Source organism: Dendropsophus ebraccatus, chromosome 1 (genome assembly GCF_027789765.1).
Source record: "Dendropsophus ebraccatus isolate aDenEbr1 chromosome 1, aDenEbr1.pat, whole genome shotgun sequence".
Taxonomy (NCBI): Eukaryota; Metazoa; Chordata; class Amphibia; order Anura; family Hylidae; genus Dendropsophus; species Dendropsophus ebraccatus.
In genome coordinates this window covers 195993659-196016457 of record NC_091454.1, presented here as the reverse complement: position 1 = coordinate 196016457, position 22799 = coordinate 195993659, and the positions used below count along the sequence as shown (strand labels likewise).

Below are 22799 nucleotides of genomic sequence, written 5' to 3'. Positions count from 1 at the left end.
CTGTGGTGTTGTTTTCCTCAGAGACACCATTCGTATCACGCTGAGTGCCCACATGACCTGATCTCTGACTTTTTGCATCTTAGAGCTTCTTATGGTGCGTTCACACAGAGATTTATCTGACAGATTTTTTAAGCCAACACCAGGAATGGATTTGACAAGAGGAGAACTCTCAGTCTTTCCTTTATGACCTGTTCCCTGTTTATAATCTGTTCCTGGCTTTGGCTTCAAAAATCTGTCTGTAAATCGCTCTGTGTAAATGTACCATTAGTGTACACCATAAGGGTAGCTTCACACACACCATATAGCAGCGGATTTTTTGCTGCGGATCCGGTGTGTGTGAAGGCAACCTAAGTCACAGTTGTCTGTGTATCACTATGAGACCAGGTCACCTGGGCAATGGACGAGCTCGTATAAATATTATGGAGTACTTCTTTAAGTTAAATTAAAATCAATTTTTTAAAAAAGTATTTTTACAATAAACTTTATTACAGACATTGAAACATAAAGTAATAGGCAGTTACTGATATTTTTATCGTAAAAACCTTTATCGTATTTATATCGTAAAAACCTGTACGATCTATTTTATTTACTACATCGTTCATGATCTATGTATATGAAAGAAAGCATGGCATCTGCATACGATGCTGTAAAAAGAAAAATTGTGCCTATCTTCTAAGGCACAGGTGTTAAACCCTCCAGCTGTTGCAAAACTACAATTCCCATCATGCCTGGACAGCCAAAGCTTTAGCTTTGGCTGTCCAGGCATGATGGGAATTGTAGTTTTGAAACAGCTGAAGGGTCGCAGGTTTGACACCTGTGTTCTAAGGGGCTCATCAATCTGAAACTACAATTCCCAGCATAAAAGTTGTCAGGGCATGCTGGGAGTTGTAGTTTTACCACAGGTTGGAGTATTAATGAGGACAGCGGTAATTATGTCTATGTGGTAACATGGGATTTCAGCATAAGTAATGAGCACTATTGTCTATACACACAGGAGCAGAGTGCTTTTTATTAACCCCCAAGAGACCGGCTGTCAGTAAATATTACTGCTCCTCGTAACCTAGGCAACCAGGCTCACGCTTAACCAACCAATCAGACTGCAGCATTTACAATGCACCGGCCATCTCTACTCCCATTGGTTATCGGATTTCCAATGGCAACAATCAGTGTTCTGGAAGCGTCAGGTCAACGTTCCTCCCTCCTGCGTTCTGATTGGTTGGTTTAGTGTCAGAGCGGAGAGTAGCAAGATGGCGGCGGTCGGCAAACGGAGTGTCGGCGCTTGTGGCTGGTCGGGGGTCTCGTGGACCGGTGTCATTCCGCTGCTGGCCGTGTGGCTGTGCGCCGCTGCCGCCGATCAGACCGAGGAGTATCTAAAGAGGGAGCACTCGCTGAGCAAACCCTATCAGGGTAAGTTACACTGCGAGACATGGGAGGACACAGGGAACAATACCGCTGGGGGCATCGGGGGATTGGCCGGGGCGGAAGTGCAACTGGGAGATGGAGGGGGAGCGAGGAAGGGGGAGAGCATGTGACTGAGGAAGAGAGGACTGTGCGGATCAACAGGGCGGTCACGTGGTTTACTGAGAAAATCAGGGGACAGGCTATAGCTGAGCAGCACAGAGGATGTCAGGGGACAGGCTATAGCTGAGCAGCACAGAGGATGTCAGGGGACAGACTATAGCTGAGCAGCACAGAGGATGTCAGGGGACAGACTATAGCTGAGCAGCACAGAGGATGTCAGGGGACAGACTATAGCTGAGCAGCACAGAGGATGTCAGAGGACAGACTATAGCTGAGCAGCACAGAGGATGTCAGGGGGCACAGACTATAGCTGAGCAGCACAGAGGATGTCAGGGGGCACAGACTATAGCTGAGCAGCACAGAGGATGTCAGGGGACACAGACTATAGCTGAGCAGCACAGAGGATGTCAGGGGTACAGACTATAGCTGAGCAGCACAGAGGATGTCAGGGGACAGACTATAGCTGAGCAGCACAGAGGATGTCAGGGGTACAGACTATAGCTGAGAAGCACAGAAGATGTCAGGGGGCACAGACTATAGCTGAGCAGCACAGAGGATGTCAGGGGTACAGACTATAGCTGAGCAGCACAGAGGATGTCAGGGGACACAGACTATAGCTGAGTAGCACAGAGGATGTCAGGGGGCACAGACTATAGCTGAGCAGCACAGAGGATGTCAGGGGGCACAGACTATAGCTGAGCAGCACAGAGGATGTCAGGGGGCACAGACTATAGCTGAGCAGCACAGAGGATGTCAGGGGGCACAGACTATAGCTGAGCAGCACAGAGGATGTCAGGGGGCACAGACTATAGCTGAGCAGCACAGAGGATGTCAGGGGACACAGACTATAGCTGAGCAGCACAGAGGATGTCAGGATACAGACTATAGCTGAGCAGCACAGAGGATGTCAGGATACAGACTATAGCTGAGCAGCACAGAGGATGTCAGGATACAGACTATAGCTGAGCAGCACAGAGGATGTCAGGATACAGACTATAGCTGAGCAGCACAGAGGATGTCAGGATACAGACTATAGCTGAGCAGCACAGAGGATGTCAGGATACAGACTATAGCTAGGCACAGAGGATGTCAGGGTACAGACTATAGCTGAGCAGCACAGAGGATGTCAGGGGGCAGACTATAGCTGAGCAGAATAGAGGAGATCAGGGGCATAAAGTAAGGCCTGACTTAAACATCTGTAGTGCCAAAGACCCACAACTACGGACAGGATTTGCACTTGCATATGCATTTGCACAGAACTATTCAATAATAAGTGCCGCAACTTTGGGCCACTCAGTACGGGTGTGTGTGTGTGTGGGGGGGGGGTCATAGAGATGTATGGGTCAGCATTTGTGGCCAGAATAAACAGCTGTGTGACATGGGCCTAACACAGAGCAGTGCAGAGAGTGTATATTGGGATGGATGGAGGATCATGTACCTAAATACAGAATGACATTATTAAGAATGTGGAACTATGAAGTTTTGTCTGTGGAAGCACATGAGAGATTATTTGCCACCAGATAGACATTTGGATGGTATTGGGGAATAAATAAGAGAAAAGTAAGAGATGATAAAATATATATATATATATACTTTTCAGGGTTGGGCTCTTCACCGTCCTCACTATGGGACTTGAATGGCAACGTGCTGGTTACTCCTCAGTATGTCCGCCTGACACCTGATTTACAGAGCAAACGGGGATCTGTGTGGAACCGTATGGTAAGTAGAGAGAGCATCTGCTTTACTGTGTATGGTCCATTGATTTTATGCTTTGGTAGTGTATATCAGTCTTATTTTTACTCTTTTTATTTTTTATTTTTTTTATTGTCTTCATGTTCCAGTACTTCCCAGATGGCTATTTAACAGGATATTCTTAAAGCGACTCTGTACCCACAATCTGACCCCCCCCCCCCCCCCCAAACCACTTGTACCTTCAGATAGCTAATTTTAATCCAAGATCTGTCCTGGGGTCCGTTTGGCAGGTGATGCAGTTATTGTCCAAAAAACAACTTTTAAACTTACAACCCCGTGCCCTACAGGAGTGTTTATGCCCTAACTAGAGATGAGCGAACTTTTCAAAAGTTCGGTCCGACCGGACTTTCGGATTTTTACGGAAAGTTCGGTCCGACCGAATTTCGGATTTCTTCGGATTTCATAGTTTAAAGCATCTATATGATACGAGGGTAGTGTATTTGGTTGAATTAAGGGCTCTACATGTCAGTAACATCGTTATCTTTTCGATATCTCAGTCAATTTTTTTTTTTTTAGACTTCAATATTGCCCATTACAGGGTCTATGCAGGAAACTCACCATTACAGGGTCTATGCAGGAAAAAGGTCACAAATGCAGTGAAGGAGCAGCAGTAGTCATTGGAGGTCAGTGGAGGTCCAGCAATAGTCATTTGAGGCCAGTACAGGAGCAGCAGCAGTCAACATGGAGGCTAGGCAGGAGCAGCAGTAGCCAACATGGAGGACAGGCAGGAGCAGCTGTAGCCAACATGGAGGCCAGGCAGGATCAGCAGTAGCCAACATGGAGGCCAGGCAGGATCAGCAGTAGCCAACATGGAGGCCAGGCAGGAGCACCTGCACCAGGAATTTTTGTTTCTCAGGTTAAGATGGATGTAATATACACACTATCAGAAGGGTCCAAGTATAGAAATTGGGTATATAGCACTTTTTTTAAGATACAATGCTATACACCTGAACCAGGTATTTTAGTCTCTCAGGATAAGACAGATGTGATATACACACTATCAGAAGTGTCCAAGTATAGAAATTGGGTATATAGCACTTTTTTTTTTAAGATACAATGCTAGTATAGAAAATGCTAGTATAGAAATTGGATATATATATATATATTATATAAATATAGCACTTTTTTAAGATACAATGCTATACACCTCAACCAGGTATTTTTGTCTCTCAGGATAAGACGGATGTGATATACACACTATCAGAAGTATAGGACTTGTATATCTGTACTGTACGTTTTGGTTCCGTGCACCCTTTGCTGTCCTATGCCTAATCTATCTATCGCCCTCTCTATATTTCTCTCTCAATCACTAGATGTTTCTCCTCTCTCTACTTTCCTAATCTTTCCTTTCCTTTCCCACAATATCTTTTCAGTAGTCTGTAGTACACAACAGCAGCTTGCTTCCTCTCTCTCTACACACTGCGTGGTGCGGTCATGTGACCGCTCCTCTTAAAGCAATTCCATCTTCACACAGGGGGTGGGCTAGTGCAAGATCCCTGCTGATTGCATATGTTCCGGGCATCATGGGAAAGCGCTTTTCCCGTCCGGAAAGCAAAAAAAAAAAACTGAGCGGATTTCCAAAAATCCGAATCCGATTGGACTCGGATTTTTGGGAAAATCCGAACCGGATCCCATACTGGGTGAACCGGTTCACACAGGTGAGGAGTAGTAGGCAATCTGCCTGGAGCATTCCTAATGATGAGGAGGGCGGGGAGGAGAGACGGAGAGGTTGTGCCAGCCTAATGCATACACAATCCAGGCCACTCCCGTAAGGCACGGGGCTGCCAGTTTAAAAGTACATTTTTAGCACAATAACTGCATTACCTGCCGAACGGACTGCAGGACAGATCTTGGATTAAAAGCTTTAAGTTGTTGCCCAGCCTCCTCTTACACGTTCACACTCAGCTTGGCCGAGTGTGCATTTGTTTTCAGTGCAGAAAAGCTGTTGCTGAATGGTGGCTCTAAACTGCCTGGTCCTTCTCTCTTCCCACTTCTGCATTCAGAGGAGTTGTGGAAGGCCCCCCATATACATCAGTCCACTGAATGCCCAAAGTACACCATCAGGTGAATGTTGGGCCTAAGGATACTTGAGCATTCCCAGTGAATACAATAAACATACCCTGCAGTGTAAATGTACTATTTAATAATGCTGGGAGATTTCAGCTCTGAAGCCTGGAGAATAGTGAATGTAGCTCAAGACTATAATTTAGGCTTTAACTTACATAGTAACATAGTAAATAAGGTTGAAAGAAGACAAGAGTCCATCAGGTTCAACCTAGGGAAATCCTACTGTGTTGATCCAGGGAAGGCAAAAACCCCTATGAGGCAGATGACAATTGCCCCATCACAGGGAGAAAACTCCCTCCCGACTCCAATGGCAACCAGAACAATCCCTGGATCAACGTATCACCGGAAATCTAATGCCCATAACTTGTAATATTATATTGTTCAAGAAAAGCATCTAGGCCTCCCTTAAACTTCTTTAATGAATCGGCCATGACAACATCATGTGGCAGAAAGTTCCACAGTCTTACCGCTCTTACAGTAAAGAACCTGCGTCGATGCTGATGATTAAATCTTCTTTCCTCTAGACGTAGAGGATGCCCCCTTGTCATGGTTACAGACCTAGGAGTAAAACGACCACTACAAAGACCTCTGTACTGTCCATTCATATATTTGTACATTTTGATCAGATCACCCCTAAGACGTCTTTTTTCTAGCGTAAATAACCCCAAGCTTGATAACCTGTCCTGGTACTGTAATCCACCCATTCCCTTAATGACCTTTGTCGCCCTCCTCTGCACCCGCTCTAGGTCAGCTGTGTCCTTCTTATATACCGGTGCCCAAAACTACACAGTATTCCATGTGTGGTCTGACCAGTGATTTATAAAGAGGCAAAACTATGTTCTCATATTTAGCATCTATACCTCTTTTGATGCATCCCATTATTTTATTAGCCTTGGCAGCTGCTGCCTGGCACTGATCATTTAAGTTGAGTTTACTGTCCACCAATACCCCCAGGTCCTTTTCGGAAGTAGTTTTACCCAGTGTTTTATTATTTAGCACATAACTGTACTTATTTCTACGGCCCAAGTGCATAACCTTACATTTATCCACATTAAACTTCATTTGCCATTTCACTGCCCAAGCCTCTAGCTTCTCCAAATCCCTCTGTAATATGATATTATCCTCCTCTGTGCTGATAACTCTACTTTAACTTGTGATCCATCTCCTTAAATGACAGACTATAATTACTTTTTCCAGCCCTGCTACCTACGAGATTGGGAACTACAGGTTCATTTTAAAGTACATGGACAGGGCAAGAAAAACCTAAATGGAGATGGCTTTGCCCTCTGGTTTACCAAGGATCGAATGCAAGAAGGTAAGAAGTACTTTATCTCTCTTGTTTTAAAGGGGTTTTCCCTTATCCTCAGGATAGGAAATATCTAATCATAGGGGGTCCAACTGCTCCAAGTCTCTTGTGACAAAAGGAGTACAACCAGTGCTCCATTTACTCTGTCCGGAAACCACCAAAGATAACCAAATGATGTACTCTGTGGTGTCTGGCAGCTCCCACAGAGAATTGAGCATTGGTGTTGATATGCAATTGCTGCTCTGTTCCTACAGGAGACTCCAGTCCCCATTCTGGGGGGTCCCAGCAGTTGGACCTCCCTTGATCATATTGTTATCCCCTATCCTATCCCCCTGGCTAACCCCTTTAATGTGAATCGGTCTGCTGCAGTTCACATTACAAATTGTTGACACTATTAGGTTACGCAGACAAATGGTACCTTATATATATCCGTCTGTGTTTCCAGAAGGGAAAATGGTTTTGTTCAGTGCAAAGAGACAGGTGTTCCAAAGCTCCTAAGCTGCTGTAAAGATAACACCTCCTCACTCTATATCCCCCACACTGCTTCTCATGGCTCATCTTACAGCTGGCTGTCAATCAAGGAGGGATAGTGATGGGAGGGGGAGCACATCCTGAGCTCGGGAAATCATCTGATACTTTTCACCAAATAATGAAAGCATTTTCTACATTCTAGAAGCACAGCCAGATATATGAAAGCTACCACGTGTCTCCTTGACCTAACAGCTAGCTAACAGTGTCAGCAGTGTGGAAAGATGATTCCCTTTAGGTAGTGTTTCTTGTTAATCTGATTTTTACCGATCTGATGTTCCAGGTTCTGTGTTTGGAAGTAAAGAACAATTTGTAGGTCTCGGAGTGTTTGTGGACACTTACCCGAATGAGGAGAAGCAGCATGAAGTAAGTGTGACCCTAAAATCCCTGAGATCCTCCATGTCGTGGTCTCATTGCTTCTTGCCTTGGGGAGGCTGTGGTGACATTGGCGAACGAATATTTCTGATTGTGGACATCGTGTTATGAGTGTTTTTACAAATGTATTTTTATTAATAGAGGCCCATGGCTAGATAGGGCTGGTCCTCCTGATTCTGCAGAGACTTTTTTTTTTTTTTAATTCAGTAGTCCTCTCCTTTAGGGAAATATAAACTTTCTTTTTAATTATGCAAATGAGGCCGTTTACTGGACCTTTTAAACAGGCTCAATAATCGTTTAGCAAGGGCTGCATGGACATAGTTAGCGATGTCCGTGCATCCTTTGTCTAAACAGTAGAGATGAGCGAAGTGCTTTGCTGTATCAACGCTCCGCCCATCACGCCGCCGGGCTTCCTGCACTGCTCTGCTCCCTGCCACATCACTCCGGGTGCCAGGGAAATGCTGGATCCATTCCTGGGAAACTGGGAGAAGTTTCTCAGAATTGAACCCTGCTTTTTCCCGCATCCTGGGAAGTGTGGAATGGAGCGGAGCAGTGTGGGAAGCCCGGCGGCGTGATCAGCAGAGCGCCGATCAAATGAAGCGCTTCGATGAGTGCTTCGGCTCATCTCTACTAAACAGTTATTGGTCTGTACTTATCAGCTGCTGTATGTCCTGCAGGAAGTGGTGTATTCTTTCCCCTTTTAAAGCTTTAATTATGGGATAGATTTATTTATAACTTGAAAAACATACAATGACATGGCATCCAGGGCTGTGGAGTCAGTAAGCCGCAGCTCCGACTCCTGAATTTTATCAGGACCCACTCCAACACCCGACTCCGACTCCTGCTTCTTCATAAATGGCTGGTCAGATACCAGGGGAGTTATTTATCACACTGGCTCAGCAGCTTCTCCCTAATGTCCTACATGATCCTGGGGCGACTTCTGAGGGAATAAGAAAAGATATAAAGCATCTTCTCCTGTGTGAGCAGTAGATGCAGCAAGTCTCCAGCCTCCATGTCCTCAACTACTCAAAACTAGACTAGATGGAGCAGGTGGTCTTTTCCTGCTGACAATCTTCTATGTTCTAAGTAAATATTCACCATACACACAGAAACGCTGCTTACCCCTTTCAGATCCCTGTAATATAAATGTCAGCCATAGTGATTTAGAGGGGTCACTGTGGGTGTGGGGGCACACCTAGCACGCACGCACACACACGCACACACACACACACACACACACACACACACAGCCTGCTGCAGCCATAGCACGCGCACACACATACACACACACACACACACACAGCCATAGAACACTGAAGAAAAACACCACATTGAGGACAGAGGTTACTGCTGCACTACTTATGTCTTCTCCTCCTCTATATTACACAGGATAGCTCCATATTACACTGCTGCTCATATACAGTCACCCAGCATCCAGGAAGAGAACAGCACAGATCTCCCCCCACACGCACAATGGACTCTTCCAGCTCAGAAACAAACTGCCAAATAGTGACCGACAACATCTCCCCGACCACCCTTATGGAATAGGGCCAGTGTCCTATTAGCATGTTGCTCATAATATATTTTGAAAATTCAGATCAAAACTCAATTTTAAATTGTCCTAAGATTTTTTTTAAAAAGCTGGAGTCGGAGTCGGTACGTTTTTTCTGACTCCAGCCAAAACTAGTTCCGACTCCGACTTCTCGACTCCGACTCCACAGCCCTGATGGCATCGCCTCCTCACGATTTCTCTGCAGAGAGCTGATCCAAACCACTGTCCACCAATGCAAGTAAGGCCATTTAAATGCCACTTTCAGTTTTGACAGCGGTATCTAAATAGTTAAATAGCTCACACCCCCTAGCTGCTGGGAGCTGCTGAGTATAGAGAGGGTTTGCGTCGTGAACCCACTCTATACCCCTTTACCCAGCACCATGATGTACCCATAAGGCATGGTGCCTGAAGGGCCTGAATATCTTAGTATAGAGCAGCTGTTTGATATGGCTGGTATACCTATTGGTGCAGAATGCATGTTAATTTAATGAGATACATAATAAGTGTGATAATGGACCACAAGTGTATGAATTATCCAGCAGAATAGCACTGTCCTGGTCCTGGCAGATAACTGAGAACAATACCAGCCTCTGCCCCTTCCTAGGATGTATAGTGGGTAATGTAGCCTGTACTGTCTCTGCTCCTCCATGTCTGTTACTAAGATGCAATGTTTGTGTATTGTTGCTTGTGCTTTCTCCTCTGCTTCTGGATGGCCGTCTCTGAAGAAGAGATACTCTGCAGGGAATCAGGTATATTAAGCGCCTCTATTATTACACTTGGCTTCCCTGGTCTGTGTTTGCTATATTAATGCTGTCTGTTTCCCTTGTGCTATGTGCATCACGTCACATGCTGTCCGCCATCATTCTTCTATATCCTGCCACCTGCTGCTTCCTGTGCCGCATCTTTCTCTAGCATTGTAACCAGATACATTGATCACCTGTGCACTAAAGAGAGGATAAATGATAGATCTGTGGGGGTCCGACTGCTGGAAACCCAGTCCCCTGTCAGGCAAACCGCAGAGGGAATGATTGAATATAGCCGTCCTATAGAGAGTGAATAGAGCAGTAGAGCACATCCTCTATACCAGGGGTAGAGAACCTTGGCTCTCCAGCTGTTTCAAGACTACAACTCCCATCATGACTGGACAGCCAAAGCTTTAGCCTTGGCTGTCCAGGCATGATGGGATTTGTAGTTTTCCAACAGCCGGAGAGCCAAGGTTCCCTACCCCTGTTCTATGGTCTCTCCATTTACACAAGGGACCCCCTTTTCTCTGGATTGGACCCAGTAAGATATACCCTTTAAAAAGCAGGCCCTGTACCTGTAAAAATCAATTCTAGGGTAACTTTGTATTGATAATATGTCCTACAGACATTAAAAAAAGTGCCAAGACCCCCAGTGAACACTAGAACAGAGGGGCTGTGGGGCTACATTCCGGTAGCAGTGTATCGCCAGTGTCTATAGGTCCCGATACACTTTCATTATCTTCTGGCTGTCAGTTATCTCTCTCACCCACCATCCCATACACAGGAACGTTCCGCACAGCTGAGCGTTCCTGTGTGCTTTATGGGGAGGGGTGAGTTGCAGTGAGAGTTCTTGCTGCGGCTTATCTCCCCCGAAACAAAGGGTTCGGCTGTGATTTTATAGAGCGAAGAGTTCAACAGTCTACTTTCTGGTGTGTGGGGACTTTGACTCCTCGTTAGCTCTCATAGGACTCACTTATGGGGCAGTGGTTGAGCAATGTAACATGTCATGGCCTCTTGTGATGACTACCTGACTACGTATTGGCAGCACAAGCCTGGAGAACCATCCCCGACCTTATAGCATGTGGGTCTACTTTCCATGCATGTATTTGCAGACAGCAGCAGATGACAGTAATTCTTGAGGATTTGGGTCCCATCCACAAGCCTCCTGTTGACATATAGCCATTACTGTATCCTCTCTACAGAGGACGTCTGGGTGCCAAGTAATGACGCATACAGGGAAATGATGGTGGGAAAAGCCTGTGAAAATGGGATATGAAGAGCAGCGCCCACCATCTGCAGGAACATTGGATTTCTACAGATCAGTTTCTTAAATCCATCATTTGAAGATCACTCGGCTTAGGCCAAGTAATATGTCAAGGATTTATTAACACAGCATATTGTCGCACTAAATCTCGACCACCAAGCACTGGAGGGTGCACTGGCTGATCTGATGACATGCTGGCCTATACATACACATGTAATTGTAGTGTTGGGAAATGAGTCTTGCAATAATCCCTCTTACACAGGCATTTCCCTTCTGTATGAATTAATTTCCAGTCTTAGAGCCTTGAGCCTGTCAGCTACGATGAGCTCTGCTTTCTAACATGGTCAGTGATTGGCTATAAGAACTATATGTTCTTCAGTGTTACTGGAGAATACAGCACAGGAACCTACCACTTCTAGTATATAAGGAGGGCCAGAGGGTCTTTACAAAGGAAAAAATCAGTTTAGATTGTGTGTATGGGCACAGGGGAAAAAAAAGAGTCCGGGACTGATCACACTTACCCCCCCACAGTCTCTAAAACTAGCAGAGGAATAGATGACTTGATCCATTTACCCCTCCCTCCGCCATTGGGATTAGCATGTATGTTAGGGCTAATGACTGTGCTCAGTATAGGTTGTCTTCTTTATATATAATGGAAATAACTATGCTCTGTATTTGGCAACCTTCTCTGCATATAATAGACATGACTATGCTCGGTATTTGGCAGCTTTCTCTCTATGTAATAGACATGACTATGCTCAGTATTATTCATCTCCTCTATATGTAATAGACATGACTATGCTCAGTATTAGGCTGCCTCCTCTATATGTAATAGACATGACTATGCTCAGTATTAGGCTGCCTCCTCTATATGTAATAGACATGACTATGCTCAGTATTATTCATCTCCTCTATATGTAATAGACATGACTATGCTCAGTATTAGGCTGCCTCCTCTGTATGTAATAGACATGACTATGCTCAGTATTAGGCTGCCTCCTCTATATGTAATAGACATGACTATGCTCAGTATTATTCATCTCCTCTATATGTAATAGACATGACTATGCTCAGTATTAGTCATCTCATCTATATGTAATAGACATGACTATGCTCAGTATTAGGCTGCCTCCTCTGTGTGTAATAGACATGACTATGCTCCGTATTAGGCTGCCTCCTCTGTATGTAATAGACATGACTATGCTCAGTATTAGGCTGCCTCCTCTGTGTGTAATTGGAATGACTATGCTCAGTATTAGGCTGCCTCCTCTGTATGTAATAGACATGACTATGCTCAGTATTAGGCTGCCTCCTCTGTATGTAATAGACATGACTATGCTCAGTATTAGTCATCTCCTCTGTATGTAATAGACATGACTATGCTCAGTATTAGTCATCTCCTCTATATGTAATAGACATGACTATGCTCAGTATTAGTCATCTCATCTATATGTAATAGACATGACTATGCTCAGTATTAGTCATCTCCTCTATATGTAATTGGAATGACTATGCTCAGTATTAGGCTGCCTCCTCTGTAAGTAATAGACATGACTATGCTCAGTATTAGGCTGCCTCCTCTGTATGTAATAGACATGACTATGCTCAGTATTAGTCATCTCCTCTGTATGTAATAGACATGACTATGCTCAGTATTAGTCATCTCCTCTATATGTAATAGACATGACTATGCTCAGTATTAGGCTGCCTCCTCTGTGTGTAATAGACATGACTATGCTCAGTATTAGGCTGCCTCCTCTGTATGTAATAGACATGACTATGCTCAGTATTAGTCATCTCCTCTATATGTAATAGACATGACTATGCTCAGTATTAGGCTGCCTCCTCTGTATGTAATAGACATGACTATGCTCAGTATTAGGCTGCCTCCTCTGTATGTAATAGACATGACTATGCTCAGTATTAGGCTGCCTCCTCTGTATGTAATAGACATGACTATGCTCAGTATTAGGCTGCCTCCTCTATATGTAATAGACCTGACTATGCTCAGTATTAGTCATCTCATCTATATGTAATAGACATGACTATGCTCAGTATTAGTCATCTCCTCTATATGTAATAGGAATGACTATGCTCAGTATTAGGCTGCCTCCTCTGTGTGTAATAGACATGACTATGCTCAGTATTAGGCTGCCTCCTCTGTATGTAATAGACATGACTATGCTCAGTATTAGTCATCTCCTCTATATGTAATAGACATGACTATGCTCAGTATTAGGCTGCCTCCTCTGTATGTAATAGACATGACTATGCTCAGTATTAGGCTGCCTCCTCTGTATGTAATAGACATGACTATGCTCAGTATTAGGCTGCCTCCTCTATATGTAATAGACCTGACTATGCTCAGTATTAGTCATCTCATCTATATGTAATAGACATGACTATGCTCAGTATTAGGCTGCCTCCTCTGTGTGTAATTGGAATGACTATGCTCAGTATTAGGCTGCCTCCTCTGTAAGTAATAGACATGACTATGCTCAGTATTAGGCTGCCTCCTCTGTATGTAATAGACATGACTATGCTCAGTATTAGTCATCTCCTCTATATGTAATAGACATGACTATGCTCAGTATTAGTCATCTCCTCTATATGTAATAGTAATGACTATGCTCAGTATTAGGCTGCCTCCTCTGTGTGTAATAGACACGACTATGCTCAGTATTAGGCTGCCTCCTCTGTATGTAATAGACATGACTATGCTCAGTATTAGGCTGCCTCCTCTGTATGTAATAGACATGACTATGCTCAGTATTAGTCATCTCCTCTATATGTAATAGACATGACTATGCTCAGTATTAGGCTGCCTCCTCTGTGTGTAATAGACATGACTATGCTCAGTATTAGGCTGCCTCCTCTATATGTAATAGACATGACTATGCTCAGTATTAGGCTGCCTCCTCTGTATGTAATAGACATGACTATGCTCAGTATTAGTCATCTCCTCTATATGTAATAGACATGACTATGCTCCGTATTAGGCTGCCTCCTCTGTATGTAATAGACATGACTATGCTCAGTATTAGGCTGCCTCCTCTGTATGTAATAGACATGACTATGCTCAGTATTAGGCTGCCTCCTCTGTATGTAATAGACATGACTATGCTCAGTATTAGGCTGCCTCCTCTGTATGTAATAGACATGACTATGCTCAGTATTAGGCTGCCTCCTCTGTATGTAATAGACATGACTATGCTCAGTATTAGGCTGCCTCCTCTGTATGTAATAGACATGACTATGCTCAGTATTAGGCTGCCTCCTCTGTATGTAATAGACATGACTATGCTCAGTATTAGTCATCTCCTCTATATGTAATAGACATGACTATGCTCAGTATTAGGCTGCCTCCTCTGTGTGTAATAGACATGACTATGCTCCGTATTAGGCTGCCTCCTCTGTATGTAATAGACATGACTATGCTCAGTATTAGGCTGCCTCCTCTGTATGTAATAGACATGACTATGCTCAGTATTAGGCTGCCTCCTCTGTATGTAATAGACATGACTATGCTCAGTATTAGGCTGCCTCCTCTGTATGTAATAGACATGACTATGCTCAGTATTAGTCATCTCCTCTGTATGTAATAGACATGACTATGCTCAGTATTAGGCTGCCTCCTCTGTATGTAATAGACATGACTATGCTCAGTATTAGGCTGCCTCCTCTGTATGTAATAGACATGACTATGCTCAGTATTAGGCTGCCTCCTCTGTATGTAATAGACATGACTATGCTCAGTATTAGTCATCTCCTCTATATGTAATAGACATGACTATGCTCAGTATTAGGCTGCCTCCTCTGTATGTAATAGACATGACTATGCTCAGTATTAGGCTGCCTCCTCTGTATGTAATAGACATGACTATGCTCAGTATTATTTATCTCCTCTATATGTAATAATACTGCTCAGTATTATGCTGACCCCACTTTATGCTTTATTTGTATGTGATGGCAATGACTGTGCTCTGTATTAGTCAGCATGCTGTATGTAATAGGAATGACTCTGCTCTGTACCTGATGGGAAGTAGGGTGATCAGTATTAGTACAGATGGATAGTATTGTATGAGCATGTATAATCCTCATCTTCCTCTTGTCCTTCCCTCTTTCACCAGCGTATATTTCCTTATGTGTCGGCAATGGTGAGCAATGGATCACTGTCGTATGATCACAGCCGGGATGGCCGCCCTACTGAGCTCGGGGGATGCACAGCTATGGTTAGAAATCTCAACCATGACACTTTCCTTGTCATACGTTATGTAAAGCGCAGACTGACGGTAAGAGTTTACCCTTTTAATTATATAAATGATGCTGAGCTGAGAAAACCCTGACTAGACTACATACTATTTTACTTGCCGTAATTCAGGATCTCCTGTGCACCTGGAATAATCATATTGAAAACTTTACAAACAGCTTCATTACTATAAGAATATTTGGCTTCATGTTATATAATACTCAGTTCTCTCCAAACCCTCACCTGTCTACTCTTCATCCGCTGCACTTTTAGGTCATGCTTGACATTGATGGTAAGCAGGAATGGAGAGATTGCCTGGATGTTCCTGGTGTGCGCTTGCCTCGTGGATATTACTTTGGAGCTTCAGCCGCTACTGGGGATCTTTCAGGTAGGATTAAATTGTTGTTGTTGTTTCAAACAACTTCCTATAATGTGATTTCTAATATGTTGGTAAATCACTTTATTCTTAAAAAAGGACCCATTACCCCAGAATAAAGATATAAAGTCTTGGCCACTAGGGGTCTCACTTCTCTGGAAATTGCTGTCCACTAACTATCAGAGTAATTTAGTCTCTAGCAGCAGAGACCAAGACAGAACACAGGAAGTGGGGGCGGGGCTTAGCTAGTACTATGTGCAGGAGATTACATACACAGTCCAGGCTGGCTTAGTCTGTCTGTCTCCTTTAAAGTGTCCATACTGTACCTGATAGGTAATTCAAGGTGATTCTCCCATCACCTATTCATTCATGGGCAGTTTTCTTTCCCCCGTGCGGGGCAGAGCCCGGCCGACCCCCTAGTGCAGACCCATATATATTCACCACTTCCGAGAAGTCCCGCTCCTGGACCCACTCCCGCCACAGAGATGAGTCCAACGCCCATAGAGAATGACGGCTTCAGTCATTCTCTATGGGCATCGGACTCCTCTCTGGGAGTGGGCACGCGGCTTCGGACAGAGATATCTCCGCGGCGGGAGCAGGTCCAGGAGCAGGGACTTCTCGGAAGCGGTGAGTATATGGGTCTGCACCAGGGGGTTGGCCAGGCTCTGTCCTGGCACGGGGGGTGACAGGTTCCCTTTAATAGCAGTAACCAGAGTCCAAAACCACCTTGTTAACACTCTGAAGAGTTATTGTAACAAACCATGATGGAGAGGGATTGGTTATAGAGTAGTCTACACACCATGGGATTACTGGTAGTCAGTGGTATGGAATAGGTGGGCTACCCTGTAGCCTATTGTATATGTTTATCACCCATATATATTATTGCCTGCAGACAACCATGACATCATCTCCCTGAAGGTGTACCAGATCAGCGTGGAGCGCTCGCCTGCAGAGGAAAAGATGGACAAGGAGGTTTTCATTCCGAGCGTAGACAACATGAAGCTGCCAGGATGTAGGTCCCCAGGTCTTCTATTCTCTTCTTCTCTACGGTATGTATGGATGTTCCATTCCAATAAACTTCTCATGTGTTGCTCTTTCTAGTGGAGGATCCAGCAGAGTCCATGAGTGGATTTGCCTTGTTCCTTATCATCTTCTTCTCGCTGGTCTGTTTGGTCTTCGCTGGTGTCATACTGCTCATTGTGTACAACAAGTGGCAGGAAAGGAGCCGGAAGCATTTCTACTAAGTCCATTGCCACTGTGTCAGCACTGCTGAGACTTGCAGACAACGTCCCTGGTGGAGAGTCATTCTGTGAATGGGTCGGAATAGGAATCCTTCCAGCTTATCACAAGAGATGTAGCAGACTCCGCTCTTGTCGGTGGTTTTAAACACTGGTTTGTTATTTTGTAAGCTGCTACTGAAGACGTATCTATCTGTAACAGATCCATGGCGTTTTCTTATTTATGTCTGCCTGTCACCTACACACAGTGGGGGCAGTCATGGGCGTCCTGTCTATCAGTTTACTATTGCCTTATAATGTGATGATGACAGTACTTCACAATGATACATGATTGCTGGTTATGCCCATATCCTAGCTGCCTCTGCTGTGTGTAGGTGATAGGAATCATTGAAGATAAAGCAGAATGTATATTGCCTTCACAATCTTATTGTTTTTAGAACACGTCCCCTCTGATCACACAGAATTCCTATATATAATACATATGTATGATATTTTAAGGTCACACCTTATCAATCTTACGGAAAGCAAATCGGACCTCTGTGGTAACACATATGAACTCCTTTCAGGATATTACACTCCTAGGATCGGTCGGCTCTCCTGATGTGTACATGCTCGCCTGTAAGGTTACAAACCCACTTGGTGGGTCTGCAGCGAGTCTCCATGCTGCGTTTTTGCAGCGAGACTCGCTGCAGATCCCGGCCCTATACTTTTAATGGCAGACAAACACGCAGCAGGGATGTACATCCCTGCTGCGAGTTTGTCTGCAGCCCACCCCATTAACCCCCCGGCCGCCGGAGCTGATACTTCACCTGATCCCGGCTCCGGCGGTTCCCGATGTCTTCAGCAAGCCGGAGCGGGGACCAGGTGAAGTATATGCTCCAGCCAGCCCCCCACAGCCCCGGCCGCCCGATCGCCCCCCCGCAGCCCCGGCCGCCCAATCGCCGCCGAAGAAAAACTGATTGTGTGCATCAGTTCTGATAATTTTTCCATTGACTTCCATTATTGAAAAAAAGGATACAAAATGAGGTCGACGATGTTTTTGTGTATGCTAAAAAAAACTGATCCGTTTTTTTTTTACATAATGGAAGTCAATGGAAAAATTGATCAAAACGGATGCACACAGTTGCATCCGTTTTTTTCATCAGTTTTTTTTTTTTGCAAAAAAGGGATGAAAAAAAAACGGATTGCAAAAACGTAGTGTGAACCCAGCCTAAGCAGTAATTCTGGAAGGCCAGTTTTTATATCTGTGCATAGAGCAGATTCTCTGTTTTTCTTCTAGAAATGTATGAATAAGCTAACAGCTGGGTATTACCATTCGCTATGTCTGTGTACCTGCACAGTCTGTTAGTATCCAAAGTGTCTGGACCTCCAAAGGAAAAGACCCAGATCTTAATGTTTTTATGCGTTTCCAGGAGGAAAAACAGAGGAACAGCACTATACACCATTTTTAGAAAAATGCATGCAGAATTATTTCACAGGGAATACAAGTAACATATCAGTAGAGCTGACAGAGCCTCCTGTTTTTAGTGGGGAAAAAATAAAATTTGATTTTTTTTTTTTTAAAGGGGAATTAACTTCTCTATATGTGTGTATCATAAGGTGAGCACACGCAGCGCCGTACACTGATCTCACCTGAGAGCTGTACACATGACCACACTGTGAACTCTTATGACTCCTTCTTAGGTCATTGCATTATTACTACTAGTACTGGCAATACTTTATCATAGTAAAAAGCATGTGCTCACATTGTCATACACTATGATGGACGTGTGTAAAACCCCTTTGAAGAGATTATGTTCCAAAAAAATCAGCCCCTTCAATGTAGCTGTTGTAATTGTTATTTTGGGTTGGGTCAGATTGTCGGTTTTATCAGGTAGGGATTCTTGGCTTGGTTTCACACAAGCATATTGCAGGCCCGTTTTTGTGTCTGTATTAGGGATTCCAGTCCTGGCCTGACCACGTTTCTGATGACCCTAGTTAACATCTGTCTGTTTGGGTCATCAGATTCATGGTCAGGCCTGGGACTTGCGTCCTTAATACAGATGCATGAATGAGCATGTAATACACTTGTGTGGAACTGGCTGCAAGATGCCCATGACTTGTATAATTGATACACCAGTAGGTCATTTACCCATTGTTTTTAGCCATATACTGCATATAACTGCAGCTTTTTGAGTCCTGAGAACCACATGAGGCTGTACAGACCAATGAAATATGACAAGCATAGACACAGACATATCGATGCTGCCTTCAGACCTGAGATTTATTATTTATAGCATATTATAAGTAGACATTTGCTTGTTTTTTTTTGCCCTAGGAACCAATCAGATTCCAGCTTTTATTTTTGCTGATGCTCTTTGGAAAATGAAATCAGTGACGTGATGGGTTGCTTTAAATGCTAAATCTTTTCTTATGCGTGTATGCATCTGGGTTGCTGCCTATAATTTTCCTCTACTTGTGAAGAACAAGCTGTATGATCTACCTGTCCCTTAAAAGGGTTTTCCTGGACCAAAACTGTGGCGGCCTATCCTTATCCTTAGAGATGGGGCCGCACTGCATTACTTGGGTGAATGTCACCTAAGGACAAGCCACCATGAAGCTTGATGGGAGTCCTGGAGGCTGTATGCCCATCATCAGTCATGCATTGGCCTTCCATGATTTTGGCCTGGAAAACCCTATTCATTTCTACCTCTTACTGTGAATAGCTTTGCTGAAAGCACATAAACTATAAACTTCTAGCGATGCTGGGCCTTGTGTATTAAACCTCAGAGGAAAAGAGCCCTAGTAACCAGCAGAAACCAGTCTACACAGCATGTATTCTGAACTGCTCTCCTGCAACTTGGCTCTTCTCCTATGAGCTCACACAAGTATGGAAGGTTTTGACCACTTATATGCTGCCTAAGCGTTTCCCTTTAGAAATGTGAGCACCTCTCCGCATGCATATGCTTTCACCTATGGGGTAATTTTTAGTGTTGAGTGAACCTGTCAAAATGTTTGGGTGTGGCAACGCTATCCAAAAACCTTCTGCGTTTGATTCCCCGCAGGTGCAGAAGTTGGGTGCTGCCCTAGAGCTGTCAGGACTCCCTAGGGTGGCATCCAACTTCTGCAGCAACTGGAAATCAAACACCAACCCCAATGCTGCTGAACCCGAACATTTCAACACTAGTAATTATACCTTACATATTAGTATAGTATTAGTATTTGTTTATCCACAAAACTCTTTGTTAATTCACGTCTACACCCTATTAGACATCTATTATTTGTCTGTTACAGAAATTAGCCTAACAGCAGAAAGGTTTTAAAACACCCATAAAAAAATCCCCCCTCCGATGCTTCAGTGGTCCCCACCAGTCTTTATTTAGCTACAGCGATAATGATCTCATCTCTCTTCACGCAGCTGCTGCAGCCAATCGCTGGGCTTAGTCACCTCTGAGGTCACTTATTGGTTGCAGCAGTCATGTGGATACATGTGATGTCATCGCTATGTACATGTATAGCTGAAAGCACATTGGTGCTGGAGTGGTGGGAGCTTTTACCAAGTGCGTTATAGGGGGTTTGCTCTTTATTTGATTAACACCAAACTTCTGGATAAACACTTTAAAAAGCTATTATGGCCGCAAAGTTATTCATGTATGAATTTCCCAATATTCTTTCTGAAACTTTGTTGCCCCTTTTAAGGGCTTCTCCAGTGCTTTTTTTTTTATTGATCGTTTATTCATAGTGTGAGTCCCAGAATCCCCATGGTTCAGCTGATAGAAGGCACTGCTGTGTTCCTACCTGGCCCAGCTCCGTCCACTGAGTAGTGGCTTCTCCTGGCATTGTAGTTGCCCCATTCACTGCAATACCAAGTCCACCTGCTACCATGTGCCTGGTGGGAGAAAGCTGCAACACTGGCACAAGCACATTGGTCTCTTCAGTGAGCCGGAGCCCCACTGAATGGATAGTGATGGCCTATCCTAAGGATACAAAAACTTGGGGAACCCCTTTATTAAATAGTATAAGGATCTATTCAGACTTAGGCTCCGTGTAGGTCTGAGGTTGCGGATGCAAACTACACTTGCTGTGTCTGAATGGACCCCAATCTACCTCTTCTATTTTTTTTTCTAACTTGTCCACTATTCAGTAAGGCTAGGTTCACACTGCGTTTTCAGCATCCGTTTAACGGATCCGTTTTTTTTAACGTCCAGAAAAATAGGGTCAGCAACGTTTTTTGGTCCGCCAAAAAAAACGGATCCGTTTTTTTTTATAATGGAAGTCAATGGAAAAACGGATGCATACAAATGAATCCGTTTTTTGCAATCCGTTTTTCATGCGTTTTTTGAAAAAAACGGATGCGTTAAACGGATGCTGAAAACGCAGTGTGAACCTAGCCTAACAGACACGATAATATTGAGATTTCTTTACAGCTGAAAGCTATAACCTGTGGTTCGACACCTGTTGGGAATCCACAGCTCACAGCATGCTGGGAGTTGTAGTCTACCAAGAGCTATAGAGCCATGGGTAATTGTGCGTTGGAGGATAATGCACCTAAACACCAGCTTTTACTTAGGGAGGTGAAGAGGATCTCCTCAGCGAGAAGCTGTGTGCATGTAGTCATCGCAATGGAAAGTAGGTGTATTTGCATGTAATCCAGAGCTGTTTGCTGCTTTTACTGTGTACGCTGGAAACACTGAAATAACCTATTGGCTGGTGAGAATAATGTGTTCCTTCTCTTTTATGGGTCTGTTACCTTTATGATAAAGCAGTCTGATAACGAAATATGAGCGCAACCTGAGCATGCTGGAGTCACATCGTTCGGCATTTGCAAACCAGTGGCTGAAGAAGTTGGATGCAGCTATAGGCTGTATCCATGTTTTCCCAGACTCCCTTGGGTAATAAAATGCCGAACGATCGGACTCGAGCATGTTCCCGTTGCACCCATCTCTACTAGATTCTCATATAATATGTGTGCCTGACTTACAGCTATTGTCCACAAGGTCAGAGCTGAGGTTGTGGCCGGGATCCTTTTTGGAATTTTTCTTAGGTTTTTGTATTGTGGCACTCCTCAGTTACTTCTCGCGGAAATATTTCTGAATAAATGGACATCTTGGGATGAGCACGTATCTTGTCCAGACATTGCACCGTACACAGGCTGGCATTGTCTTGTTAATGTATTCATATATTCCTAGGAAGAATAATAGAAGAAAGCATAATACAAATATCTATTGAAGGGGGATATCCACGATATATAAAAGCACAGCTACCTTCTTGCAAAAACAGCACCACCCCATACTCAGGTTGTGTGTGGTATTACAATTCACCTCCATTCACTTCAATGGAACTAAGCTACAAAACCTACACCCAAACTAAGGACAGGAGAGGTGCTGTTTCTGGAGAGAAGCCATTTAAAACAGACGTGTCAGGTCCTCCGTCCCTCTGCTGTACTCACGGTTTTTCCATGTTCTGTTTGGTCAGATCCTTACTTACTGTTACATATCATGTATACTATATTACAAGACACAGAATAATCCAGAGTGGTCAGCCTGCCCCCTACCAGCTATCCATTACTATTATCTACTTGCACTACACGCAACCCTGGGTCATGTTACCTCTACCATAGCTGGAGGGCATCTGCTTGCCATGTCTATGTAAAAGTGTGCCCACTTCTGGCTCAGGGAGAGATTTTATTTGGTTGTAGCACTGATTTTTTTTTTTTTTTTGTTACTGTGAATGTTCAATGCTGCCTTCATCTTGTTTCTGCTTGTATAATTTAATAAACTGTTCCCAAAACCACATTTGCGTGATTCAGTGCTCTAAACACAGTTGTCGGAGGCAAAGAACCTTGGTAT

At 44.0% G+C, this 22799-nt stretch overlaps 1 protein-coding gene across 2 annotated transcripts; it reads left to right on the top strand.

The window, feature by feature from the left end:
• The first annotated feature begins 1172 nt into the window (after positions 1 to 1172).
• Positions 1173 to 22304, top strand: LMAN2L (lectin, mannose binding 2 like). 2 transcript variants are annotated; one of them, XM_069943521.1, is made up of 9 exons: positions 1173 to 1407; positions 3122 to 3240; positions 6538 to 6655; positions 7458 to 7540; positions 9827 to 9850; positions 15239 to 15400; positions 15631 to 15745; positions 16626 to 16745; positions 16835 to 22304. In XM_069943521.1, exons 1-9 carry the CDS (start codon positions 1248 to 1250, stop codon positions 16975 to 16977), a joined length of 1044 nt encoding a protein of 347 aa, XP_069799622.1. In that variant the 5' UTR covers positions 1173 to 1247; the 3' UTR covers positions 16978 to 22304. The 2 variants fall into 2 exon arrangements, with proteins under 2 accessions (XP_069799622.1, XP_069799630.1); XM_069943529.1 differs by lacking the exon at positions 9827 to 9850 and having other exon boundaries at positions 1176 to 1407.
• Positions 22305 to 22799: the final 495 nt, after the last annotated feature.

Bases quoted from the DNA above. Each gene is read 5' to 3' on its own strand.
- LMAN2L (XM_069943521.1), top strand. From the start codon at position 1,248: ATGGCGGCGGTCGGCAAACGGAGTGTCGGCGCTTGTGGCTGGTCGGGG. The intron at 7,541-9,826 runs GTAAGTGTGACC...CCGTCTCTGAAG, and splicing joins ATGAGGAGAAGCAGCATGAA to AAGAGATACTCTGCAGGGAA. The intron at 16,746-16,834 runs GTAGGTCCCCAG...TGCTCTTTCTAG, and splicing joins CAACATGAAGCTGCCAGGAT to TGGAGGATCCAGCAGAGTCC.